A 27,900-nucleotide genomic window follows, 5' to 3' on the forward strand; every position below is an offset into this window, starting at 1 on the left:
ACATTATTAGCTAATCTGAAAATTAATCTCTGTTCATTTTTAGATCGTAAACACGACATGTTCCGTCGTCCGAAGATGTAACTAATGAAGCTCCATTAGAGGAAAATGAAAAATCCAGAATGCTGGCAGTATGTCCTGAAAAAAAATTATAAAACTATGTAAATATCCTAGAAATGTTTTTCAACCATTTACTTCCAGTTCTATTCTATATCTATTCGAGTTTTTATTTGTTAAAAATATAGGTTAAAAAAATCTATTTCCTAAATCAAATTCCTTTTTAATATGATTTTCCACCTGAATACTCTGCAATTGATTCACCAGACCTTAGGTCTAGGCCTCTCACAGCACCGTCTAGTGTACCAGCAAATATTAATGGATCATAAGGATGCAATTCCACCTTGGTTACGCCTTCTCCAACCTTGCAGGCCGACCTAGATATCTGGGTGGGCGTGTCCCACACAGATACAACGCCATCTAAAAATTAGTAAATTATAAAAACAACAAAAAAGTTATTGTAAATATATCAAAAAAAACTATCAAATTAAATATACCTAATGAGCCAGTGATGCAGAGTGTTGAAGATTTGTCTTTAGGAAATACACAACATTCAACAGAACAGTTAGAGTTTTCTTCTTGCTAAATAATTAATATTTCTGTTAAATACATTAAACATTTTAATACATTTTATTTAAGAGGGATGGTAGAGCAGAATGGAGGATTTATTTATAGAGTAAGTTTTATCAATTAGATGATGTACAGACAGATGGAGTTATGTTTAAGAAAGTCTTCCTGCTAAATTTCTATAGTTTTATAAGTTTACTATAGACAAAATATAATATTTTTTCTATACCTATCTAATTGAACTTCTCATTATTTTTAAAAACAATTTTATATTTGAGGATATGTACAAATTATTACAGTTCAGAAGGAAATTAAAACAAAATAATATTTCTTATAAAAATTTTGACAACTATACAGGGCGAGTCAAAAAAAAGTGCGATTTGCAGCGCCTGGTGCAAAATTGTATCTTTTTGTGCAACTCTCCTGTATGTTTTTTTAATATTATTTTTTGAAAATTTGTAAATTTAATTGGTACTCCAATGGCCCAAAAAAAATCGGCGAACCTTTTTTTCTCTCAAAATCAAAAGTTCAGAAGAACAAAAATGTGTAAATAAATTATTTCTATCGAAGTCTAAATCTTTTTAAAGATTGAATCACAGAATCGCAGAAAATTTGCAGAATTGTAATAAGAAAATTCGCAATTTTCTGTTCTGGTCTAATTTTTACGGAAAAATAGATTTTCAATGGTTCTTTAGGTTTCAACTGAACAGCGTATATTTAATACTTTAGAATAAACTAAGAAGAAAGGAACTAGATAATTTAACTAAATATTCCTGGGGTTCTGTAATTCAATCTTATTTTTTTTGGGGCCATTGGAGTACAAAAAAAAAATTACAATTTTTAAAAAATATTGAGAAAACACTTTACAGGCGAGTTGCACAAAAAAAGGTATAGTTTTGCACAAGGCGCTGCAAATCACACTTTTTTTTGACTTACCCTGTTGTGAGTGAGGTTTACTTATATTACCAAAAAAATATGATTAATATGTTAAATATGAAAGATGCCAGGAGCTAAGTGCCTTCCCCCTTCAGAAGAATGACGAATGATAAATAATTGAGAAAAAATGAAGAAAAACAATGGTTTACTATACAGATTCATGGAAGAGACGAAAGAAATAGGAAAAAGAACAAACTTTAGCGCTGGGCACTGGAAAAAATGGCAGATCCTGGAATATAGGTCAAACAGGAGACACGCTGAAGGAATCAATAATGGCTAAATATCTGGGAGTTAATATCCAACTGAGAGGAAAGTGTACGGTGAGGAAAGAGCAGGATGTAATCTCAGGTAAAAGGAGAATTGCACATTCCATCATGAGTTTGACAAGAGCAAACTTTGACAGGTCGCGGGTTGCAAGAATTCGGTGGGAGTCCTGTGGAATACCTTCAATTCTCTACGCAGTAGAGGCAATGACTCTGAGCAAGCAGACAGTGGTAGCCATTGAGAAGATCCAGACCGAGGTTGGCAACTTTATCCTGCAAAACCAAAGGTTGACCTCCAAAGTATCGTCGTGGACGGAGGCTGGCCTGATGCCTTTCAAGTACAGGATCTGGCTGAAGGTAGAAAAATATATGTATAATTGATTAAAAAAATGGTTAGGATTGAAAGTTACATTAGCACAATTTTAACATTAAGATTTTTAAAGTGGCAGTATATTACTGGAGAATTCTGAACAGGAAAAAGGATCCAATCCTGAAGGAGTGTGTAAAGGAGTTACGAGATCAAGGAGCAGATGATCCTTGGATGAAGCTGATACTGGAGATAGAAGGAGAGATTGGTACACCCATTGAGGTCCTCAAACTCAAGGAGCTCAAAGAGAAAGTGTTCCGAGAGAGCGGTCGTCTTCGTCCTGGATGAGAAGAGGGAAAATGTATCCCTGAGATCTCAACCTCAACCATCAGAATGGTTCAGTTTACAAAAGCACGTGAATGATTCACGGTGTAGTATGGTGCTGAACATGGCAAGGTTAGGGAATCTTCTGTTGGGAAACCGTATGCAGAACAAGTTTGGTAAACAGTGGAAGATATGCCCAGGCTGCAGGAACATTGGTCAAGATGTTAAACTGGATGAAGGACATGTGATCCTCAGATGTCCACTAGTATCAAGCACAAGGTATAGCACAGGGATTGAGGAGTTTGTAAACCATCACCAAGGACTATCTATAAGTATTATCCTAAGAAAATATCTTGGACAAGATAAAGCTGGGATGGGGGAACTTAGAAACAGAGCTGTGCGTATCCACCAACTAGTAGGACAGTGGCTCATCAGAACGAAGAATTTGCCAGAATAATGCATCCTGAGTCTTGACCATTAGCGGATTTATTCCATCCTAGCCAGCCGAATATCCATGAGAACAGGTAACAAAATTGATAAAGAGGGAAAACCCATCATTGTGGTATGAGAGGGACCCGGATTAACAATAAATGTAATAAAGGAAGGGTATTCAGATTGCCTGGAAAGATAAATGGATAAGGTGTTCATGTACTATGCGAAAGATCATACTAAACCAAGAGTTTAGGGGGGCCAAGGATGGTGGCCTGGGGCTACAGAATACTACGGGTTCTGATATCCCTACACCCGGGTACGCTTGCATCCAGGGTTCATAAATAGTACATGCCTTCAGCGGACTAACCAGATTCCCTCAGGCGTGAGGAATACACGTATCATTAGGGGGAGTGCTGAGGGGTGGGATTGCCTGGGGCCAGGAACAACCCAAGCAATTCTCTTTAAATAGATAAATAAATAAATATGGGTACATTGGTGGATTTCATAGAAGAATAATTGCCAAATAAATGGTTAATGTCTTAAATGCATTCAAAAAATACAAATGTAAAGAAGGCAGATGTGTATATGTTTCATAATTACCCCTCACTCCTGGGCAAATAATAAAATTTTTTTTTGGGACATTTCTATTGAGGGGGATGATTTTTCGAGAAAATATACACCCCTTAACGAAGGGGTGGGGGCCATTCAAATTTACCATGGATAAATTATGTCTTTCTTTTACCTTTGCCCCACAGAGAAGCGTTCCAACACATTTCCCTGAAGTTGAGTTCCAAAGTTTAGCTGTTCCATCCATGGATCCCGATATCATCAAACTGTTGTTAACATGACAATCCACGCTATTAACAGCATCTAAACATAAATATTACTTTTTCACTCTCTCTCATAGACCAACTATTTGTTCAAACTAAAAACGATAATTTGACATTCAAAAACGTTTCTCACCTAAATGTGCAAGACCTTTATTCAATGTATGTGAAGGATTTCCACTTTTTAAATCAAAAATTCTAAAAAAAATGCAAATTATTAAAATATACGTAGAATGAATATCAAAAAAAAAATGTAAATTATCATCTAGGATGAAGAACCCTTAACACCTGATGGAACCATCCGCATAACCACAGGCAGCTCTCCGACCGTCAGCCATTATAGAACCACACTCGGCCTTCTCACCTTGCCCGCTGAACAGCTTGCTATCTCCTGGACAGGAGTCAATTGATGTATTGTTGCAATTTAACAACATATAAAAATCGTTGCTTTTCTAAACTAATCGGATCGAAGATCTTTTGGCGCCTACATTCGGTGACGATCTGGATCCTGATCCACTGTCATGCATTTTCAACAATTGGGACTGACATTAATAAAGTCTAATTTGTCAACTGCTCGATGCTAACCTGATGGAATTTTCCACATCCACATTTCAGAATCTGTTGTTCCGCAGAAGAGAACATTAGCTACAGGGTGCCATCGCAACCAGAGAATATCTCCGACATCAAATGCCCATTCTTCAGTGTATCCGGGATATTTAAATACCTGCAGCACTTGATTAAATCCTTTTAACCTAAAAAATCCCCAAGACATCCCTTAGTCTTCAGTAAATAAAACAATCATGTACCTAATTAGCATTTTTAAAATCAATCTATTCGTAACATTAATGAGAAAAGGCAAATAATAATTAAAAATTACCCCCCTTCTGATTAAACGTTTCTCTGAAGTTTTTTAGCAATCTTACCTTAATGGTTCCAGCCATATCACACAAAGCTAGATGTTGACCGTCAGTTGACCAGGCGGCACAATGGACACTATCCTTCCAACCTTCAACCTGAAGAAAATTTACAAATTTTCTCAAAGTTAAATCAAGAATAAATAGTGCACTAAAACCATATAAATGTCAACCCATCCAATTATCCTCTATAAAATTTTTAATATTATTTTCCTAACGAATAAATTACGGAATACAAATCAAAATAATGATAAAAACCGTTTACCTTGTCCTGAACCTCTCCTGAGGTAGCGTTCCATATATACGCTGTATCATCTTCTCCTCCGCTTACAACTAGGTCTGGAAGCTCGGGATGGAAAGAACAACAGAATACTGAAAAAATATATAGTAAAGTTATTTGTTATTTTGTGTTGGACCCAAAGAGAATAGAATATATAATAGAGGGGAATTTAGCGAATCTCTCGGTATGAATTTTTCAGTCCCTTTCAGCCTTAAAGGGAGTTCAAAGTGTACAAATCATGTAAATGTTCACAAATTATATGCAGTAGAGTACATTAATACAGTATGTTCCCTAGGCTATCCATTTCAATTTCGAATTTTTTAAAGCTGTTAAATAAACTTTATAATGAATTAGGCGAATAAAAAACATCATTTGATTTATAGTTATAACGGAAAATCATCGTTTGTAAAGTGAAAGGCATAGAGTCTATTTGAAATGATCATTGGTCAAATATGTAACAAGCCTATTTCATAATTTGGTTTTCTTTTAATATTAATTTTAGATTTTCTATAAAATGATATTCCAGGGCCCAAAAGGTTATATAGCATAGATATGTGAAGTACACCTGCAGTATGGAAACAGTACAACAAAATGGCCGTTTTACACTTATATCTAGTAAATTCCCCTCTAATATATATTCTGTTCTCTTTGGTTGGACCTCGCATGACACCATGGAACGTTTATGGATGCTCGGAATTACAAAAACCTTTTGGTTTATGAAATTTTAAAAGTGCTCGAAAAAATGTTTAAAAATCCACAAACTTTTTTGTTTTTGTTTTTTACTGTAAAAAGAGAAGATGCTGACAGATAAGAGCCACAATTAAAAGTATAGGATGGGATGGACAAAATTATATCCCCGTAAAAAATGTGAAAACTCAATTTAACTGACCTGCCTTAGAATGGTTTGGAAAAACTAGGTTAGAATTATCTGTAAGCTTATTCATATCCTCGACAATAGCCTCGAGTTGATCAATTCCTCCTGGAAGTTCCACAAGTTCATCATCTGACATCTGATCCTTAATAATTTTTCATACAAAATAAAACACTAAGAAGTTTAACCTTGAATTGTTTAGGCATGTTCTACTAAACGCCAGAATGTGAAAGTTAGCCAAGTCAAAGAAGTTCCTCTGCAAATTTTGAATATAACACGTTATTGTTGATCACTGAGAATAAAAACCCTAACAGGCCACAGATACTTTAAGTAAAATCCAGGGAATCTGTCAATCTGGAAGTGTCACTTTCCTCAAGAGCATAGATTGACCACTTCTAAGTTTTATTGCCGATAAATTTGATCCAATTCAAAGAAAATTTCAAAGTTCAAAAATGGTTGGTCAAAGCAAAAATTCTTAAAATATAGTTGTTGCTTTGTAAAGTTTTAATACTTTAGATACACGAATATCTTTACTTTACCTCTTCATCATCAAGATCCTCAGGAGCTTGATCCCCCTCACCAATAGGTATCTCTTCAAGGATATCTTCCTCCCTAATCTCAACATCATCTTCTTCGTCCCTATAAATAGAATCAGAACTGAAAACCTCACCAGGGACGGATACAGGGGGGGGGGGGTTAGGACCTCTTTACCCCCCCTGAGAATTCGAGACAAAAAATGTTCCCAATATGATAAATCGTATATGTATCCCTTTTTCAAGTTATTTGATTATTTAATGGAATTATATATACAATAAACATAACAAATTTAAACTTCATTATTAATATTTGTATGATAGTATAATATGTATGAATATCAATGTGTGTGAATAAATCATTAATGACAATAATATAATATTAGAAAATATTTATCAAATAATTGAATCATCAGTAAGACGAAAAAAAATTCTAGCTTGTTAAAAGCAAATATAACCAACGAGGAAAGAACGACGATATTTGTTTTATTGGTATTAATATGCGGCACACTATACATCTTGAATTCAATTGCAAATTCAACAAGTAAATGTGAACGATAAATACATAAATTTGTAAGAAACTAGACTAGACCTGTTACCTTAAGTCACTATATGGGGAGTGGGGTGGAGTGTCATTTTCGGGCATTTTTTTCTAAATAATTAAGTAAATTTAAGATCCTTGTCGTAAATTAGTGACAAGTTTAAATGCAAATAGTGTGCCTAATTAAATACAAATCAATTAATCGCTATCCGAATCCTGTCTTTGTTCCTCTGTTCTGTTTTTGAGATTGATGAAATCTATGAGTTTGTTGGGATCAGTTCCAGAACTAAGATCAACAAAATCTTGTGGAATGCTGTAGTGTCGATAAGGGTGGGGTTGAACGCCACTACTATCTGTTGCAAACCTTCAAAGCGGAAATTTAATTTCTATTTTTATGAATCTTTTTAACCCTTTTACATTTCACTGTACTTTTAAATATCATTAAATCCAATTTCATAAGCAAGACTAGAATCCCGAACTTAAGGAGCTGAACTGTTATGATATCTACTCTAGTTTCCTGTTCTCCACTTGTAGGCTTTAGGGTAACTTATACGGACTGCTAACAAATAAATCATTCTATTTATGAATCATATGCACGTTTCCATAGAGTTTTTAAAATAGGAAAATAAATATAAATTTATCTTTGCCTGAATTCCAAGTCCAATGAACTATCTCGAAGTTCATCCCAGGAGAAGAAAAGTGCCTCAGTCGTTTCTCCAAAAGGGTTAAAGTCAACAAGTATCACTTTGTCCTTTTTAGTTCGGATAACATCGAATACAAAGTCAGCTGATGGAAATTTATTTTTAATGTGCTCCCGGAAGAAAGAAATTATATCCTGTTTAATGCTTTCTTGTTGGATTGCTATGTGATCGTAGTAATTGCTATTATCTCTTTGGCAAATAGCTATTAGTTCCTCTTCCTTGACAAAACATCGAAATTCTGAGCCTGGATTTACATCTAACCAATTCCTGTATATAAGACAACAAATAATAAAACTAAGTCATATTAAGATGAATGAAACATGTATAGTAGAGTAACTCTCGCTTCTCTACCTGAGAATTAGTGAATACTGTACGGATGGTTTTACAGTTTCTTCATCGATACAGAACTTGAAGGGTCTTGTCAAATCATGAACGATAAAATCTGAGCTTTTCAGAAGTAGATACAACTGTGATAGGCTGGAGCATCGGAGACTGTTATTGAACACTATCCATGTAGCATCTTTAGGACTGGACCAGTTAAGCTTAATAAACATCTGTCCGCCCATTTCCCTATCAAAAAATGTTCTAAGGTGTTTATTTATGGTTCTGATTTAAAGAAAGATTTAGTTAGATTTACTTCCCAGGCGCGCAACTAGACGTTGTGTTAGAGGGGGGCCTTGCCTCCCCCAGTTGCGCGCCTGGATCTTTTATTACAATAATATATTTACACGATCTTAAGAGGGGATGATCTGATTTTTAATTTCTTAACCAAACCTTTAAATACATATCTTAGAAATGATCATTTAGATTTTAAGTTATTCATTCACAGATTAAGACGTTTATTACCTCAGTGATTCTGTGATTTTTCTTGAAAACTCTGAGAATGATTTCTGTTGTAGTTCCGAGCTAACTGTATTCTCTTCCCAGTTGATATCACCAAAATCCTCATAATCGTCTTCTACTCCATCCATGTTCTCAGAGTTACACTCAACTGGTAGGACGAGTTGAGCGTCCTCGAGAAGGTATTCAAGAACAGGTTCTGGTAGAGGAATAATAGTGCTAGGGATTGTAACCTTCTCAAAAGTTGTGTACCAATTAGGGAAAGAACAATTTAAAACGTCTGCAGTCAACATAATTTCTGAATGCACAAACAATTACTGCATTTTTGTTATAGACATAGTTCACCGACAGTCAAATTATAACTAAATTAAAACTTTAAATTAAACAATTTTTTTAAACGAAACAAAACGTCAAAAATTCTCACTAAAAATGTAATACATTTTATTGAATTTTATTTAGCTTAATGTATGACAATTGATTCCACGCATCACTTGGTATATTCCTGGAAAACGATTTTTAGACCTCCCCCCTCCTATCAATTTTGTTCATGGATACTAGCCGCAGCGCTCGGCCCAGAAAGAGTCTTAACCTAATCTAACCCTAAATAAAAGAGTCTCGTAGCATAACCTAACCCGTGGCCGCAGCGCTCTGCCCCCTAGGCTGTCCTAGCCACTGTGCTCAGTCCAGAAAGTGTCTTGACCTAACCTAACCCTAAATAATAAAAATAAATAATAAATTTGCTGAAAAATAAGTGGTCATGTACAATAATTGGGGGGCCAGGACGGGGGTCCAAAACTCGTTCTCTAGGACGGACCCCATCACTTTCATTGATCTCTGTGACTGTAAACTGGAAAATGGACACCCACATCAAGATTATAGCCTGTCATATTTGATCGGAATGAAATCGGGGGACTTCAAAGAGACGTATTTAACCATATAATTCGATAAATAAGTAATAACGTTGTAAATAACCGGATTTACGCCTTAAATCGTCTAATGTTTACGGCACGTGTGAGATTTGTATTTTGTTTTTACAAAATTCTACGCGGTACTAGATCTTTCAGTTTTTCACGTAGAGTCTATATATTTTGTTTCTTTAAATAAAACATTAGATTTCTTTTCGTTTATAATTCCATTTTGTAATTATTGAAGAATTTTTTATTAAACTGTTGGTAAAAATTAATAATTTTATTAAAAAGCTTCTATAAAGGCGGCAATATATTTATAAATTAAATAGGATCTTCGTAGACGTGATATACGTAGAGTCTATAGGCTGCTTCGTTGAAGCCAAATCGCACGATTAATAAATCCTGCCAGGTGGATTTAAGGCTAGATTATCTACCCTAGTGTTTCATTGGAGGTGTAAATCGTGCTATTAACGTTAATGCCGCGATGTCTTAATAGCAGGATAAATAAATCCACCCGCACGGATGGATTTACCCTAGATTATCTACCCTAGATCGTACGATTAGTTGGGTTTGGCTCAAATTATGAGAGAGAGAGAGAGATAGATAAATAGATAGATAGATGAAAACATAAATAGAAAGAAATAAGATGAAGAATAAAAAATAGAAAAAAATAATAAAAAATGATAAAATCGAAAAAAGGTTCATTTTTTGTAAAAATGAAATTTTATTATAAAAAATTCAAAAATAAAAAAAAAATATTTTTACGAAAATATTGATATTTTATTTCTAAAAAGTGTTTTTTAGAAAATATTATTTTTAAATTTAAAAAAATATTTTTCGGCAGATTTTTTGAAAAAACATGATTTTTTAAATTTTGCAAAAAAATATTTGAGGTTAACAAAGATCGTCTTTGATTTGCCAAACTAATTTGTGGAAACCAATGCGCATGTGCATAAACAACAGTTTGGATGAAAAAGGGTAGATAATCGTAGGATTTAAAGGATGACTAATGAAAGCATCAGCTGTTTCAGGGTAGATTTAGGATAGATAATCCAGCCTCTATTTAGGGTGGATTTATGACTGATGAAACAGTACTTCCGTAATCGTGCGACAAGTCTAAAACGTAGGATAAACCTACGATTTATTAATCGTAGGTTTATCCTACGATTAAGATACTTGTCTGATGAAGTGGCCTTTAAATACGTAAATTTTCATAAACAAATATACGAGGCATAAACTTTAGAACCGCGCATTTGATTTAACAGGACGTCGTAAAAATAAAAATTCCTGTAAACTTAAAGTTGTTTATAAATCTGCACGGCAATTAGCACTTAATTTATATTTTTTTAACATTTATCGTAATGCTGATTTAGAAATTGCATTGGATTTCAAAGCCGAACGCTGTGACTAAGACAGGCTAGGGGGCCGGGCCGGGCTCTGCGGCCACAGGGCCAATTATATCCATATAAAATAACGCTCTTCGACCTCCTCCCATGCATTGATATCTTATGTATTTGATTTTAGATGTTAATGTCGCCCGTAAGACTCGTGAGAACGCCTTGCCGTTGCATTTTTAATTAAGTAATCAGAACTTTATTAACAGTAGGACATTATCTTTTAATATATAATTTTTTTAGATGTCTTAGAAATGGAGTAAACTAGGTAAACATAAAAAATGATAAGTTTTTATAAGATTTCAAGTGTTCGGACGCTGTTCCTTCGATGTATATCTCTAACATATGCTGTTGCATTATATTCCTTGTACACCCAGGTATACATATTTTTTACATTGATTTTTTTGGTAATTTTTACCCCCCCCCCGGGAACCCCCCTCCTATTAATTTTGTACTTAGATCTCATATGAATCACAAGGATATATTTGATCTTATGGCCGAAGCGCCCGGCCCCTTAGCCTGTCCTAGCCGCGGCGCTCGTCCCCTAGTCTGTCCTAGCCGCCGCGCTGGGTCCCCTAGACCCTGTTCTAACCACAAGCGCTCGGCCCAGAAATAGTCTTAACCTAACCTAACCTTGAAATAACAAAATAAATATTAATTTTGTTGATAAATATTGGATATTGGTTATGGACAGGGAGGGGGAGGGGGGCTGTACAAAAATTGTTCTCTAGGATTAGGATTTACGAATGGAAACTTATAAAAAGCTTTTAGAAAATTGAATTTTAAACAAATCTCGATAGTTTTATTTCAGCTTTTTTGACCTCCGTAAGTTTTAACCTGTAAAACAAGGCATTAAAATCACAACACAAAAATGGGATCTCGTCGTTAATTAAAAATAACAGACGAAATCCAATTTTCATAGCTTTTTCGGTTTGTTTGATAGATACCTGGACTCTACGGAGACAATGGCATTTTGCCGGCTGTCGGTCAGATAGATCAACCAGAAACTAAAACTAATATTTTAGGTAAATTGTGTAAAATATGCTAGAGTTTCTAGGCTTATTTGTTTGGTGAATATTCAATCTTCATATGCATTGCATGGAGTAAATGCCTTTTTTGCTGAATTGGAAGAAATCCACACAAATTTTTATTAATTGTAACTTGATAGATTGATATTCAAGTTACAATTTTTATTTGTAATATGTATAACTGCCCTTTACCAAAGTAACTTTAGGCACGTTATGGAGGAATCCGTCTCTATTTTACTTCTCATCTAATATTGGCCTTTCCATCGTACAGGTCCAAACTTAAGAAATAATTCATGTTGATTCATTGTAATACAAATTAAACCATCTCATAAATGATAGATGATGGAGTTGATTTGTTTATTCGGAACTGGCCTTGGTCTTCTGATAACCTGCCTACCTGACCTCAACATCAAATTTACACTTTTCATTCTTTGGTCATTTTACATTTCCATTTATAAGGTATATATATATATATAGGCAAAGAATAAATGGGGGTTAGGTTTTAAGATTTTACACTTTCCCTTTCCCCTGAAAGATATCCGTTTAAAGATGGAAAATCAAGTAAAAACTGGGACTTCAACTTGCAATTAATCGTGGTAAATATTTTCGTTATTTTTAGTTTTGACAAGGGTAAATATTTTTATATTAAAAACTTTAATCCACAAAGCATATCATTTGATTTATCCACAGATTGCTGATTCAAATATAAGTTTTAGCTTAAATTTTTAAAGAGGAATTTTGTGAAATACATTTCTATATAAAGCATTGTTTAGGTCGGGCAAACATTTATGTGGTTTCAATGGGATATTCTCTTGCTTGAAACTGGATTCCTTGCTATTATTCTGGCCCCATGGTTACCCGGATACACAAGGAAACTTAGCGGCAACCTTAATATTTTCAGACTCAAAAAATTTAACTTGAAAAAGTTTGATCACTGATTTCTAAATTAAACTTTCTTGTCCTTCGGGAGTTTTATAATATTTGTATTGTATGATTAGCATGCAAATTTTAGAAATTGATCGAATTTATTTTGCATTCATTTTAACCTGCCTTAAGTGTAGAAAGCAGAAATTTTCTAGAATCTATACATTCTTTATAGTCTATCGCCAACTTCTTTTAGTAATAAAAAGCTTCTTTAGGTTGACTAATGTTTTTTTTCTTCAGAATACCACTGGTACAGGACCATATTTCTTTATTCCTGGTTCGTTGGCTCCTATTTAGGATGATGTTTGCTAGTGGAGTCGTAAAACTAACAAGTGGATGTGATACATGGTGGGGATTAACAGCAATGCCGACCCACTACTTTTCTCAGTGTATTCCAACCCCTCTGGCCTGGTTTGCCTTTCAACTCCCGACCTGGATCCATAAGCTCAGTGTTGCTTCAACGTTTGTAATAGAGATACCACTCACATTCTTGTTCTTCTCCCCTTCAGCGTCCATGAGGAAGTTTACGTTCGTGAACCAAATATTTTTAATGATTGTAATAATGCTCTCGGGAAACTACAACTTTTTCAACTTTTTGTACATTGTGCTTTGTTTATCACTAGCAGATGACTCCTGGATTCAAAAAAAAAAATCTTTTCCCAAGCAGCATGCATTAATCCGTTGTTTTTGTTGTCTGTGTCATGTATTGTTTTATTCTAGTCTCGGCATCATCATATCCAAACTTTTTGGGATACAATTAAATCCAGACTTTACTATAGATTCTCAAATCGAGTTTACGCGGCAAAGTTTTGATTTGTTCCTTTCCTACTCTGTTCCAGCTGGAGTTCTACTGGGCGCTGTGGGACTATTCTATTCGATTCTGATCTCCCTCTACAATTCTCTAAATTCGAACAAAGTTTTACTAAATCTCATATCAGTTATTGCATATGCTGGAATTGGAATATTCATATTTGGAACCTCATTGCCATCCTGCACAGGTCCGCTCAACCTAACAACATATGATCAATTACCCAAAGTTGTAAAATCATGGGATAAAGCAACAAACCAGTTTGAGCTAACTGGTAGCTATGGACTCTTTCGACGAATGACCGGAGTTGGGGGGCGTCCTGAAATAGTTATTGAAGGGTCCAATTCACTCCATGGGCCATGGTTGGAATATAGTTTTCTGTATAAGCCTGGTAACACCAGTGTTCCACCGAAGTTCTGTCTACCTCACCAACCACGACTAGACTGGCAAATGTGGTTTGCAGCTTTAGGTATATAATTCAAAATTTTTAAGTGGCAAGGAGTTCTAAAGAAAAATTAATAATATTTTTCAACCTAGGTTCGTATAAGCATAATCCATGGTTTTTATCGCTAATTCTTCGACTGTTGGAGGGACGGAATGAAGTTTTAAACCTTCTGGATCCTCAGTCTTCGTTTGCTAAAATTCCTCCAAAATTCATCAGGAAACAATATGCGTTCAATTCTATTTTTATTAGTATCTTGTCTAAACTTTTGTTTAGAACCTAGAAAAATGTTCAAAATACGAATAAAGAAGTTGTTGTCCCATGTTCCAATAATTATGATTGCATTTCTATAATAAGATCGTTTTATCTCATTGTAAATATATATTGTTATAAGGGCTCAGCTGTATAAATACACATTCACTGAGCTGAATTCTGGTGGTGAAGATTGGTGGATTAGACACTATGATCGAGAATATCTCCCTCCTGTTTCCCTGGAAACTGGACTAGAAAAGATACTGTCCCAACAAGGAATTATTGGAGCAAAGTCTGTTACAGGAACTGGTTGGATACCTGATGTGTTATCTAGTTTCAGGAAACCATGAAAATTGAAAATTTCTGATGAACAATTCAATATAAAAAAAACCCTGCATTTTTTTTTGTAAAAAGAAAGTAAATTAATTGGCCTTGTATAATGTTACATGTTTTGTAAAATAATTATTTATTTAAGATCCAAAATTTTTAAATATTTTACTTTCTTTTTAATCATGGATTTCAGGACTCTGAGCACCCAGTCACCTCCTCATATTCAGATTTGGAGTTTCTCATGGCTGGCAATTCCTCTTATTAAACCTTTTATTTCTTTTTGATAAAAACTTCTACAAGGCTTGATTTCAGAGTGATGGTAAAATGGCGGAGTACTTAGCAAGTATATTCGGTACAGAGAAGGACAAGGTTAACTGTTCCTTCTACTTCAAGATCGGGGCCTGCAGACACGGAGATCGATGCTCGAGGTATTACAGGGGTGTTTATTTCCTCGTCATTGAAATGAATACCCTTCTTTACTGTGTAATATACTGATGTATTTGTTAACAAAATTACATCACAATTGCTTTTTAAGTTTTCGCCTTCAATTTAATCTTGAAAATATACGAATCAATTAGCTTGTGTTGTAAATATTACTTCAAAATTATTGTCAGAAAATTGGAGAAGACTTTTTAAATTGAGAATAGGTTATTTAATTATTTAATTATAATCAAATGTATTAAAGGATTCACAATAAGCCAACCTTCAGCCAAACTCTAGTGGTACAGAACCTTTACATAAATCCTCAAAACACGTCTAAGGTGAGAAACTAATAAAAATATTCCGGATAGTTCCAATAAAAACTGCGGCAACGGCATATAACTTCCATTAAAAATTCTTACGAATCAATCATTGATTTAGTGATTCGGTTTAGTAATTCCCTCAAATATACGAAAGACGGGAAAATTATAAAAGTTAGATTTTAAACTGAAAAGGTTCTAAATTGGGACGATAATGGGAATTAACAGTGTGATTTATGCATATCTAGACGGCCGATGGATCTCATATGAACCAAGTCACCGATGAGGAAATGCAGGAACATTATGACAACTTTTTTCAAGAGGTTTTTGTAGAATGTGAGGTAAAAATGATATGTATTTTGTATTTTCATGACCAATTACCCCACTTCCCCTGTGTAAAATTAAAAAATGTAAAAAAAAATTTTCCCGCTGAATTGTGGCAAATGATAACTATTTCTGTACTTTAGGAAGGGATGGGGTGGAATATTTTAAGTTTTAGGCAGGATTTAAACCTAACAAATGATGTCTAGTTCAGGATACAAATCCCAACTCAATCTCAAATTGAATGCCTGGAAATCTAAACTTACACCATAAAAATTAGCAAACTCAATTTAGAATTTTTAAACTAAGCTCAGAATATTTCCGTTGTTTTGCCGAATTCACCAAATAAAAATTAGAGGAAAATTGGTCAATGATCAGAGACATATAAACCCAACAGTCAAACAGAGATTTTTTTCTTGATATTCATAGGCCACATCAATATATATATATAAATAATTTCCTTTTATATTTTTACTAAATAGGATTATTGGGCCGGACATTTTTTTAAGATTTTGGGTTAGAATGAAAATTTTGACTAACTTTGATTCTGTTATTCCATGTTTTCCCTTAGAAATAATTTGTTAAAGCAATTTCTGGCATTGGGGGTGAAATAATGTTTTTAATTTTTTTCCATGAAATATAAATACCTAATGATGTTCTCGATTTAAACAAATTGATAACTGTAATGTGAAGTGCGTATATTTACAACATAAATCTATGAAGGATCGATACGGAGAGATTGAGGAGATGAATGTTTGTGATAACCTTGGTGATCATCTGGTGGGGAATGTTTACATCAAGTTCAGATATGAGACAGACGCTGAAAAGGTACTTCTTGTTTTTGTTTATTTATTAAAAAGTGAAAAGAAATTAAAACACTAAATCTGAAAAATTTCGGTACAGATGCAAACCGAAATTTAAGAAAACAAACGAAATGTTAATTGAATAATTTTATAAAAATATTTTTTAATATTTATTTTTCTATAGGCATCAAATGAATTGAATAACAGGTGGTTTGGTGGGCGTCCTATCTACGCAGAACTTTCTCCTGTCACCGATTTTAGAGAGGCTTGTTGCAGGTCCAAATATTTTACTTTTTAAGTTTTAGACTTAAAAAATCCAAGTTTCAAATAATAATTACATGGACGAAAGAGATTTTTTGTTTTGTATTAGAGAGAAAATTAAAAAGTTACGTCTGGTTACACGTTGGGTTCTTTTTACACGGATTTGTCCGATACACAACGGTATCAATGAATGCTTTTCCAGATCAGAAATGACTGAAATATTAATGTTGTTCACATTATATTGGCCGAAAAAGATTAAAAGTGTATTGTTGGGAATCAGACATGGCCCTCTGTGAATGAAGGGTCTCTTGAAATTATAACGACAATCACTATAAATCTCTGAGGCAGATTACAATTAGTCGAATTCAATAACTTCTAACAGATTTTCTAGCTTGAATGAGATAAAATTGAGCCGGTCCATATTAAACCACATTCAGAACCTTCGCAGTGTATTCTAAGCATTTCCACGCAAGACCAGTACGTTTTTTTGTTTAAGTTTAAATTTATTTGAATTTAAAAAATGTTGTGAAAAGTAGAATAATTTTCAAGGGAAATTTAAACCATTGTTTTAAAACAAATAAACTTAGGCAGTATGAGATGGGAGAATGTACTAGAGCCGGCTTTTGTAATTTTATGCATCTCAAGGTATTAATGTTTTTTTATATGCAACAAATCTTAAATTATAAGGCTTATTATTTCCTTATTTTTCTTTAGTTAATTAATAATAACTTATTAATTTTTATTCCAGCCAATATCCCGAGAGCTAAGAAAAGAGTTATACTCTAGAATAATTGGATCTGGAATCAAACGAAGACGCTCTAGTCGTAAGAAAGATAAACAGAAAGGAAAAGAAAATGTTCCCGAGTAATGACTCGGAGATAATTTATCCAGAAAACCCTCAGTACTTCAGCCTAATCGCATTTATGAAACTAATGATCTCTTCTTGTAACAACCGTTTATTTACGTAGAAACCAAGTCATTAATCTGTATGTGCTAGTCATAGAATGTTTTAAAATATTGTAATTTTTGTTGTGTATTGTGTAACTATGTTTTATTAATTCTGTTTTAGTAACTCACTCTTTTATCCCTTGATTCTGTGATATTCTATTGTATTGTTATGTCTGTTTGATTCAGAAAGAATGGCAGAAACCGGGAAAAAGAAGAAAGGAAAGGAAATAAAGAAAGAAGAAAAAATTGTGTTATCAGGAAAGGGAGAAAAGAAAGACCATAAAATGGATAAAATTGAAAAGAATGCAAGTGAAAAATATGAAGAAATGGATCGTAGTAGTGCGGGAGTTCCAGGGTAAATAAAAAATAAAAAATAGTCTTTTTTTTTAGAAATTTAAATAAAATATGAGCAACGATCTGACAATTTGTACAATTTTTACTCAATGATTTAAGTAATATTTTAAACTAAATAATGTCAAACTGTCCCTTAAGATCAGCACGATTTTTTTAGAGCAAAGAAGCACAGAAAACGTCGGAAGGGGCTGTATAAACGGCTAGCGGAACAGTTGGAATTCTACTTTAGTGATGCTAACCTTAGGAACCCCATAAATAATTCTTTAGAAAGAAAGATTCATATTATCTCCAGTGCTTAATATTCACTACGTTTTGAAGAGAATATCTTGGATGCAATCTTCGTTTTTATTTTATTTTAGAGGTTTTCTAGTTTTTTTTTGCAATATTTGAAAACATTTATTACACTTATTCATAGTTATTAATTTTTGTTGTTCCTATTTTGGCTAAATTTGATATTATTTAATTTTTAAAATATATTGTTTAAATACTTCTTATTTGTGTGTATCCAGCATAATATCGTTAGGTTCTAGATAGTAGACAAATGTTTTTATACAGAGCGTCCCATATCATATTAGACTATCTCCAATCTTTGACGCACATACATACTACTCAAAAAATCTAGCATTTTCTGCAAAAAAAAATTCATATTAGCCTTATTAAATTTTTCAAAATGATTCATTCTTCTTAAATTTTCTGATTTGTCCCCAAAATCGTAATATGGCTCATTGACGCGGTCTAATTTGATGTGTGACACCCTGTACCTTGGATATGTGCAACGTACATGTTTATTGTAAATGTGCATAGTGCTTTGCTTCTTTAATGCACTTCAAACTAAAGATTGAAAAAATGCCTTAAATGTTTTAAAGCACAAAATAGAAGACAAATTTAACGATATGTGGCTCAGCAGACAGCATTAGTTAAATTCTTTTTGTTACAATTGTGAGTCATATCTTGAAAGGAATTTATTAAACTTATGTTGAGGGCTTCAAATAGGAAGGATGGATTCATGATGCAGCTTCTAAAAAAGTATTTTTTTTAAATTTTATTGTAATTCTAGTAAATATATAGTTGAAAATGTCCTTAATTGGGAGATCCGAAAAAGATAAACTTCTTCTGGTTTTATTTTTGTACTAGCTCAAGTGGAATTTTAAAAACGCGTCAAAAATTCGAATTAAAAAAAGAAATTGATTTTTTAGCTTATGGTACCCGGCCAATGGCCATGGATTAGTTTTAAAAATGTCAGCCAATTTGGTCCAGCTGTTTGGCCACCTAACACTAACAAATATGTATAAAAAGAAGTATACATGAACGAAGAGCTTTATTTTATAAATAGAAAACGGTTAAATCGAATTTTTGAGGCAACAATTTATTTTTAACTTTCATAATCATTTCTTAGGGTCATTTGAGGTGGGCTCGGTCATCGATTATTTGGAAATATAATACATAATACATATAGAACATAGATGTCAATAATTCATGTTTATTTAGAGATCCTTGGGTTCCACTGTCAACCTTCCAGGCGTTTAATAAAATTAAGAGTATGTTGGTTGAGTTCCAGGATGGAACTATAGAAGAACATCTCGTTAAAGCTCTAGAGGTAATCTACACTTTTTATTTCAATTCTGATAATTCTTTTACACCAAAAATTAAAAATACATAAGTTCTTAAGTATTAATTAAAAACATGATTTGTAAACTTGAATTTACAGCAATGTCAGAGAAATAAATAAACTAGATTTTTTTTGTATCGCCTCCTTAATATATATTTTATATTTTCACAATATAAAGTGCGGGTGACGATAATTCTAGCATAAATACATCACTGCCTAAAAGATCTCATTTTGACGATGTTTTTTAAAAATTATTCCAGGTAAAGAAGTCTGTCTTACTTGAAGTGTCTGAGGATGGAAGTAAAGTTAGGAGGATAAACAAACTACAGGAAACCAATTTTTACTCATTTCATAGATATTAGATAATCATTTAATCTTGAAATGGTTATATTTCATTTTAATCTTAAAAAGCATTTTATATATTTTATTTAAAATCTTTTCTGCCCATTGTAAATAGTTTGGTTCCAGGACAAGGATGATGTTGAGGATTGCACAATTTATGTAGAAAATATATCTCCAGGTTAACAAATTGCTTAAATCTTTGTTATTTAACATTTTATACACCCTAAAAGAATTACGAAAATAGAACACAAATCAGGCGTGCAGCAAAAAAATTGGAAGATTTGAACCACAAATAAAGGCAGGGACCCTCCCCCCTTCTCATCAAATAGGACATCTCCACCATCCCCTTTGCCAAACAATTGAAGTTTATTATGTAAATGCCAATTAACAATGTAGGGTGTATAAGGGGTGCACTCAGAAATGATTAATCAATTGCCTCCACTTAACAAGTTAACCTAGAACAAAATCATTACAAGGTTGCTAATGCTTTGTATTCAGATTGTGCTATAAAAATGAGCCGCTAAAGACGACCAAAATTCGTTTCTTTGAAATTATCAATTGGTTTTGCAATATATCTGAGTAAGGGAAAACCAAAATATGGGTAGAAATAGTTACTTCTTATCAAGAATGTAAGGCAAGGAAAGTTTATTGCGGTTGTGTACACTCTGCGTACATAATGAAACCAGTTCTCTTTGGGCGGAATTTGTAAACAAGAATAGATGCATCATTGTTCGTTTAGTATCCAAGGAGGTTAAAAGCATTAAATTTTGATAATTTTGATAATTTTCAGGATCCCACGTCAGGCTATGACATCCGTCCTGTGTTTACATTACCGCCCAGAGACAGTACACTGCAGTACAAAAGATGTGTACACTTCTGAAATAACTTTCCTTGCATTACATTCTTGCTTCTTATTTGATTTAATCATGCCTTGATATTTAGAAGCGAGTCACGAGATGCTGAAAACCAAATTCAATCAATTCGGTTCTGTTGCCTATGTTTCCATACCAAAATTTAAGAACTCCTCTAAAGCTAAAGGTCAACTTTGATTCAACGAGAATAATTATTTCTCTATAATTTGAGAAACATCTAAGAAAAGAGTATTTATTCCAATTTTTGTGATTTATATTTTCTATTTGAGTTTTTAAAACTTTACACTCAATGGAAAAAAAGGGCAGAAAAGTGTTGTAAGTTTGGGAAATGCTTGAGAATGTTTGGAATGGTAATTAACAAAAAACATGTTTGCTACTCTTAAGCGCCAAAAGAATCAATTTACAAAGGTTTTGCATTTATCGAGTTTGAGAACCTGGAAGGAGTTAAAAATGTTCTCAAGGCAGGCTTAAATCTGAGCTTAGTTTATCCTACTTATAATTTCGTTCGGTGTTTTTCATTAAGGAATTTTATTGTTTCCGGTTAATATTTTTTTTTTTGGGGGCGAGTAACTTTGGTAGGACAGGCTAATATAATTTTAGTAATTAACCTAAAAAACTATGAAAACGTTTAATTTTTTGGGGTGGTCTGACAAGTCAAAATTCAGAACCTAGGGATGTGAACTTTATAATATTTTCGATTCCCTAAATTAATAAGACTCAAGGCTTCGGGGTGACTATTATTGACTTGAACCTGGGATTGATCAGGCGTGTGGAGCTCAGGATGAGGAGACAAGGTTACCCGACCCATCAACCCTAACCAGTATCAAAACTTTTCAACCAGAGCTCACGGTCGGAGAGAACACAACGGAGGAGGAGCTCAAGACAAAGAGAAAACATGATAACGAAGATGACGACTTCGACGCTCCTAAAGTAAGTATTGTTTCAATAGCCAAGAGTTATTTGTCCTATTAGTTGAATTGTTTATTAGGTTAAGTTATGATAAGTCGACATTTGTCACCATAATGGTTAATTGGAATTTCGGCAGTTGGAAAAAACTCGATATAGAATAAATCTATTCTGTAACCTTCAAGGGAACAATGACTAATTTTAAAGGTATTCTACAATCTACATATAGCTGTTAGGTATCGGAGTGGAGGATAACAACCAAGATGTGGTCGCTATAGATCAGGTTTACATAGAGGTAGGGGCTACTCTTAGAGAGAACTTTAGCCGAGTGTCCGGAGATACAGGGGAAACTCAGCTTCCGTTGGTGTCGGAGTCTTGACAACGGAGGTCTAAATTAGATTCGTTATACGGAGTTCCAGAGCTCAAAGTTTATGAGCTTTGTTCCTCACCTTTATATTGACCTATCCTAGACTCAGGGTGTCAATATTAGTAGATGGGAGAGGGATTGGGCGTTTCCATCTCAGGAGCCAAACACACAGGGAAGACGATCTGCATGTTGCTGAGGAGTACAGTTTATCCGCAAGCCGGCGGAGAGAATACATGTTCAGTGATCAACAGGGACTCGGTGCCAGCCTAGCATCAGAGTTTTGTTGAAGGGTTTGTGAGAATTTAGGATATTATGTAAGCTCAATTTCAAATATTTGTAATTTTCACCTGGTTCAATGCAACGGAGACGAGCGCGGAGCTACTCTTTAGGAAGGAATCACAATTATCACAATATCTACATAAATTTTATAAACCATACGTAAGAATAAGGTTAAGCATTATTGTGCAAAAAGCTTTGAACATTTATCACGGATGATTTATAAACTTGGAGAAAGAGACACGAAAGCAAGTTAGAAGGGTGCAACTAAGCCATCGTGTTCTGAAAGATAAAACTTATTATTTAACAGTTTGAGGCTAGTTTTTTAGTCTTAGGTACAGGTTAGACTTTTAGGCTTATATAAAATATTTTCACAGTATCTTAAAACATTTTTGTTTATAAAATCATACTCAAGCTCGTTGTTATGAAATAGGCCTTTAAATGGTTATTGGTTATGCATTAAAAATCTGATTATATAATTTATTTTGAACATTTTGATAATTTTAGATTTGCTGTATTTTAGTAGATTGAAGTCTTGATTTTGAACACCCTGAACACAGAATAGTTTATGAAGATCACCAGATCTTACACTTTATTCGTTGCCCCAAGATCGCTTTTCGGTGCATATGATACAACCTCTGTATATATACCTATTACCTAATGCCTACTTTAGAGGCTGCGTATAGATGAAAACCAAAGAGAACGGTTCCGCTCCGAGGATGGCATTAAGTCTCGTGCTGAGGATGTATTGGAAAGATTGCGCCCTGAATCTGATCAGGTTTTAGATGAGCCGAAGAAACAGATTCAGAGTGAGGGGATAGAAGAGTCAGACATTTTAACATTACAGGGATTCAGGTTTGTGAATTAGAAGGGCTTTTTTATTTTATTTTCATTTATTGTGGGGCGCGGTCTAGTGGTTTCAAATTATGATTATTGTTATTGTTATTGTTATTGTTATTGTTATTGTTATTGTTATTGTTATTGTTATTGTTATTGTTATTGTTATTGTTATTGTTATTGTTAATTTTATTGTTATTGTTATTGTTATTGTTATTGGTATTGGTATTGGTAAATTGGTAAATTGGTATTCAAGTATTTTCCAGTATTTTCCAGTATTTTTCAGTATTTTTCAGTATTTTTCAGAATTTTCCAGTATTTTCCAGTATTTTCCAGTATTTTTCAGTATTTTTCAGTATTTTTTAGTATTTTTCAGTATTTTTCAGCATTTTTCAGCATTTTTCAGCATTTTTCAGCATTTTTCAGCATTTTTCAGCATTTTTCAGTATTTTTAGTATTCTTCAGTATTTTTCAGTAATTTTTAGTATTTTTAGTATTTTTGGTATTTTTGGTATTTTGGCAGGCATTTTTAGTAGTTTTAATAAAAAATAAATATTGCAAAGATAATTCAATTAATTAGGTTTATTTACTCAGGATTTTAACAAAAACTCAGTGGAGGAGGCTCAGAAACCAGTATTTAAACCAACAGAGAAAAAATGTTTCTGCGGCAAAGGTACCCAGTACAAATATTAAGTTAAATTTTTGTTTATGAAATAAAGAATTGAGTTTATAATATTCTTTTGTAAGTAGCATAAATCGAAAAAAAGTGCATTCCTTTATAAAAAGCCGGTTTTTTGGTATGCAACAATTTTCATTTACTCCCGCCCCTTTTAAAAATAATAATAAATAATAAAAATAATTTGTTATTTTTTACAAAGGAATGTCATTTACTCTGGGTTTATCATTGAATCCCTCGGGGGTTTAAATTTCCATTGATTCTAATTTGTCTCGGAGTAAATGATACATTGCTTATAGTCTTATTGAATTGACAAAAATATTTTAAAATGAAGAAAAGCAACCATTAACAATTAAAAATTTTAGGGATTTTATTTCAAATTAACAATTGTTTTTGATTTTTAACCGTTTTTTCCGTCAACTATTCAAGATACACATTAAGCTGTCATAGATTTACAACACATTATTTGTGTTGGGGCTCAAGGGACTTGTATGAATTGCTAAAAGAAACCGACGCAAGAAAATTTTTTCGTATATCGCGGCCAGGGAGAGGATTCAAAGCAAAGATTTGTTTAAAAATAAAAATAAGCAAGGCAGTCTAGGCTGTATAATTTTAAAACTACTTTAAATGACCTAAAAAAAGAAAATTATCTCGTGTTTTATAATTTGATACGGCTAAATATGAAACGGAATCATTTCTGTAAAAATAGGTCTTAAGGATCCAACTCAATTGTACTTTTTTCTTTTTTGCAACTTTTTTTCCAGGCACACCTACGTATCCATGAAAGCGAAGGAAGGGTCAGCAAGGGAGAATCCGAAATGAAGGGAGAGCCTGTGAAAAAAGAAAATAAAGTGAAAGAAAACGAAGTAAAGAAGGAAAAGAATACCACTGTCAAGGAAACCCAATCAGTGAACAAAATTCTTTTTTATCAGGATTAAGTTAACACTTGTAAGAATGTTTTCAAGATCAATATTTTTCTTCTTTTCAGTTGATTTCTAATAAATTAAATGCCAAGTGGAGTATAAACATTTAACAAGGCTGATTGGACTGTTTTGATAAGGAGGCTGGCAAGGAGTCATCAACTGTGTTTGAGTTTACGCCTGGTATTATAATCAAGATTATTGTTCCTTTAGGTAGTGTATTCATCATGTAATTTACAATTTTTGTTAAAATATTCTTTTTATGAAATGATTAATTAGATCTTACTGTGTAATTATGAATAAGGCGATGACACCTTCACACAAGAGAATTATTTGTTTGAATGGCTATATCTTCTTGTATTTAGGAATAGATGACGTGAAGGTATTAAAGAGGCGGGTGAGGGAGATGGAGGACGTCAGCTATATTGATGCTAGAATTGGTGACGACAAGTTCTTTGTCAGGTTGTTTTTACACCAAACAATAGAGATGGATAAATATAAGTTTGAACTAAAACTAAACTATAAAAATATATTGATTTTGATTTAAGTGTGATATCTAGGTGTAGGAATGAAGAGCAGACAGATAGAATACTTAGTAGACAGATAGATGACTGGAAATTAATCAAACTAAAGGTAACATATTAACAGTGGTGAGGGTAAACTGATTATAAATACCATATTGCAGTATGAACATATATTTTAACTTATATTAAATATATAGAAAATTATTTATTCTTAATGATATATTTTGTCATAAAACAGGACGAAGAAGAAAATGGTTATTGGAAGAAGATACAGAAGGATATGGAGGATAAAAAATCTGGAAAGGTGGTTGTTCTAAAAGAAAAGAAAAAGAAGAGACTTCTCAACAAAATCGAAAAAAATAAGAATTCTCATGTTCACTTTGGCGAGTAATCTGTTCCACGTCATTTGAATATTTTCCTATTTTGTTAGAATTCAGCATTTATCAAGGTTGTGAAAGTGGATTAATCTTCTGAAATTGATTCAGTATCATCAGTATTACCATTTTTAACGTTGTAGCGTTTTTTCAGAAAAATGTCTGATCTACCAGCTGGATGGGAGGAACGCACTTCCCGGTCAACTGGCCAGGTTTACTTCCTGAATCAATTCACTAAACAGTCTCAATGGGATAAACCTACCACACCAGCACAACCAGCTCCTGCTCAGGTAAACGCAACTTAGAGTTGTAAGCAGTGCTAAAGATCCATTTCAAATAGAAACGGATCGGATTATGATTCTCCCCTGAAAATATGGATCCGGATCCATTCTAGATTTACTGATTTTTAAAATAGATTTCCGCCATATCTGCTTAAACTTTTTAACCATTCAAGGATAAAGAATATTTTAATAATCTCAAGTAATTTGTTTTTTAGCAGGTTTTTTTGATATTTTTTCCCTTGGATCCGAAACCGTGGAACCGTATATTTTTGCTGATCATGATCCAAAGGGCATATATCAAAAACAGTCTGCTAAAAAAAACTGGTTTGTTTGTCACTGCCCAGTGACATTGATAGGGATATATTTTAATAAGTAATAACTTATGATAATCTATCCGTTTAAATTTTAATCTTGCAATATTCAAAACCTGACGGAACCCAGCATAAACACATTTATAAGGATCTAGTACCCTAATTGTGCATTTCTCACCTAATTTTCAATTAGGTCTTCACGCCAAATGCCGGACGCAGGCTCAGTCATCATACCCATTTCTCACGCGCTTGTTTCTGTAAATATCCACAGTTCATTTATACTCTAGGAACGAGGAAAGCACGTCTTGCGGTGGAAACTGAAAAAATAAATCACAATATTAATCAGTTCCATATAATTTAAAAGTTTTAAAGCAATACCATCAACTAATTATTATTTTACAATCAATCAATCACACGAATATATTAAATGAGTGCTTACATTTGGTGCATCGACTGAGTGGGTGGAGCACCGTCCACGTAGGTATATTTCTTGACGAGAATGTTTATTTAACCAGATCCCCTTATCTCCGAAGGTTCACTCCTTAAATAGTTTAGGTCTGGGAAACAACGTTCTCCAGATAATTTAGGAATCCGCAAGGAATCCGCTCAGGGCTTAGAAACAACGTTCTCCAGTCAATCTTTAGTGAAGTCTTCCGATCTCACAGAAACCAGTCAGCTGGGGTCAGGATACAACGATAATGTCCTCAGCGCCTTAACAGGGGTATATATTGTCGATGCAACGGGGAGGGATGAGATCAGGGTACAGCAACGTGTACACTGTTCCCATGTACAAGAAATACAGTACGTTAAAGAATGTACAGTATTATAATATTTCTCAAACCTTTTGTTTATATAGTGGAGAAATTATTCAGATTTGCATCCAAGAAAGACCATATTGTTTGGTCTGAAAAAGGCCTCTAATTTAATATTTTAATCAATGTTTTGGGAGTAAATAGGTTTACATACATGGTTACATTTTTAAGATTGATGGTATTGCACGTGCTTCCTTTTATATAGATAAGTTTAAAATCTTTTCTTTTTGCTTCAATTCACATATAAAATTGCAAGTTATAGAATAAAAAGCAGGGTTGAATATAGGCTAAATATTATGAAAGTTAATAAAAGTACTTCATATCTTCATATGGTTGATCTGGTGATTATGCTTGAATTCAGTTCAGTCTTGAGTTCTAGATAGGTTTCCTACTTCATCCTTCATTCTAGTTCTTTCCTAAACAGGGCTTAAATATAGGTTTTACACTAATTTTGTAGGTTCGTGCTAGTCATCTGTTGGTGAAGCACCAGGATTCAAGGAGACCCAGCTCCTGGAGGGAGGAGAATATAACTAGGACCAAGGAGGAGGCACTCGCTATACTAGAGGTTAGTCTAATGTTTACAATATTTGGCTGATACATAATTGCGAGTTTTTCATTTCAGATCAAATTATTCATTGCGTAAAGTTGTCTGAGCATACTTACTGATTAGGTTGATTACGTACGGTTATAGCTAATAAACATTTAATTCTAGAAAAGAACTATTCTCTATTCCGCTATATCACAGTTTAGCGTAAAATACGTCGAGTTCAATATATGTAAAATTTTAATGCCCTGCTCCATCCTCGGCAATGGTCAAGGTTCAGTCGAAGTTTTATGTTTGGTCGCGTTCTAAATTAATTTTCGGAAATGCTTGAGAATGTTTGGAATGG

General features: G+C 33.5%; 6 protein-coding genes across 10 annotated transcripts in view; 4 read left to right on the forward strand and 2 right to left on the reverse strand.

The window, feature by feature from the left end:
• Positions 1-14: 14 nt before the first annotated feature.
• Positions 15-7,012, reverse strand: LOC111705702 (angio-associated migratory cell protein). The gene is made up of 12 exons (XM_023478343.1): positions 6,908-7,012; positions 6,315-6,414; positions 5,794-5,920; positions 4,890-4,996; positions 4,634-4,723; positions 4,296-4,434; positions 3,999-4,101; positions 3,847-3,908; positions 3,626-3,753; positions 552-636; positions 295-474; positions 15-135 (listed from the first exon to the last, which is right to left on the reverse strand). The coding sequence occupies exons 1-12, from the start codon at positions 6,952-6,954 to the stop codon at positions 23-25; spliced, it is 1,281 nt and encodes a 426-aa protein (XP_023334111.1). The 5' UTR covers positions 6,955-7,012; the 3' UTR covers positions 15-22.
• LOC111705698 (la-related protein 7-like) lies at positions 193-25,765 on the forward strand. 2 transcript variants are annotated; one of them, XM_023478338.1, is made up of 18 exons: positions 193-197; positions 781-784; positions 17,734-17,904; positions 18,061-18,147; positions 18,885-18,929; positions 19,392-19,500; positions 19,773-19,841; positions 19,981-20,032; positions 20,797-20,892; positions 21,135-21,187; positions 21,492-21,656; positions 22,949-23,130; positions 23,707-23,785; positions 24,553-24,696; positions 24,849-24,921; positions 25,074-25,170; positions 25,269-25,341; positions 25,471-25,765. In XM_023478338.1, exons 3-18 carry the CDS (start codon positions 17,741-17,743, stop codon positions 25,621-25,623), a joined length of 1,641 nt encoding a protein of 546 aa, XP_023334106.1. In that variant the 5' UTR covers positions 193-197; positions 781-784; positions 17,734-17,740; the 3' UTR covers positions 25,624-25,765. The 2 variants fall into 2 exon arrangements, with proteins under 2 accessions (XP_023334106.1, XP_023334107.1); XM_023478339.1 differs by having other exon boundaries at positions 24,553-24,684.
• Positions 6,954-8,709, reverse strand: LOC111705706 (cell division cycle protein 123 homolog). Its single transcript, XM_023478346.1, has 4 exons — positions 8,397-8,709; positions 7,902-8,120; positions 7,497-7,817; positions 6,954-7,213 (listed from the first exon to the last, which is right to left on the reverse strand). The coding sequence occupies exons 1-4, from the start codon at positions 8,681-8,683 to the stop codon at positions 7,048-7,050; spliced, it is 993 nt and encodes a 330-aa protein (XP_023334114.1). The 5' UTR covers positions 8,684-8,709; the 3' UTR covers positions 6,954-7,047.
• LOC111705695 (lipase maturation factor 2) lies at positions 10,911-14,789 on the forward strand. Of its 4 annotated transcripts, XM_023478330.1 has the most exons (9): positions 10,913-11,069; positions 11,636-11,717; positions 11,927-11,991; positions 12,060-12,179; positions 12,494-12,591; positions 12,885-13,921; positions 13,990-14,113; positions 14,289-14,486; positions 14,670-14,789. In XM_023478330.1, exons 1-9 carry the CDS (start codon positions 10,974-10,976, stop codon positions 14,758-14,760), a joined length of 1,911 nt encoding a protein of 636 aa, XP_023334098.1. In that variant the 5' UTR covers positions 10,913-10,973; the 3' UTR covers positions 14,761-14,789. The 4 variants fall into 4 exon arrangements, with proteins under 4 accessions (XP_023334099.1, XP_023334098.1, XP_023334101.1 ...); XM_023478331.1 differs by lacking the exon at positions 12,060-12,179 and having other exon boundaries at positions 10,911-11,069; XM_023478332.1 differs by lacking the exon at positions 11,636-11,717 and having other exon boundaries at positions 10,914-11,069.
• On the forward strand, positions 14,765-17,738 carry LOC111705709 (splicing factor U2af 38 kDa subunit). The gene is made up of 7 exons (XM_023478350.1): positions 14,765-14,904; positions 15,162-15,237; positions 15,465-15,557; positions 16,261-16,365; positions 16,525-16,616; positions 17,189-17,246; positions 17,350-17,738. Exons 1-7 carry the CDS (start codon positions 14,801-14,803, stop codon positions 17,467-17,469), a joined length of 648 nt encoding a protein of 215 aa, XP_023334118.1. The 5' UTR covers positions 14,765-14,800; the 3' UTR covers positions 17,470-17,738.
• The window catches only part of LOC111705713 (peptidyl-prolyl cis-trans isomerase NIMA-interacting 1), a 3,846-nt gene continuing 1,690 nt past the window's right edge, over positions 25,745-27,900 (forward strand). The window contains exons 1-2 of the mRNA XM_023478355.1: positions 25,745-25,896; positions 27,468-27,575. Coding sequence (XP_023334123.1) covers positions 25,765-25,896; positions 27,468-27,575 — 240 coding nt within the window. The 5' untranslated portion in view covers positions 25,745-25,764. The remainder of the gene's footprint in view (positions 25,897-27,467; positions 27,576-27,900) is intronic.

This window comes from Eurytemora carolleeae, unplaced genomic scaffold (genome assembly GCF_000591075.1).
Source record: "Eurytemora carolleeae unplaced genomic scaffold, Eaff_2.0 scaffold618, whole genome shotgun sequence".
Taxonomy (NCBI): Eukaryota; Metazoa; Arthropoda; class Copepoda; order Calanoida; family Temoridae; genus Eurytemora; species Eurytemora carolleeae.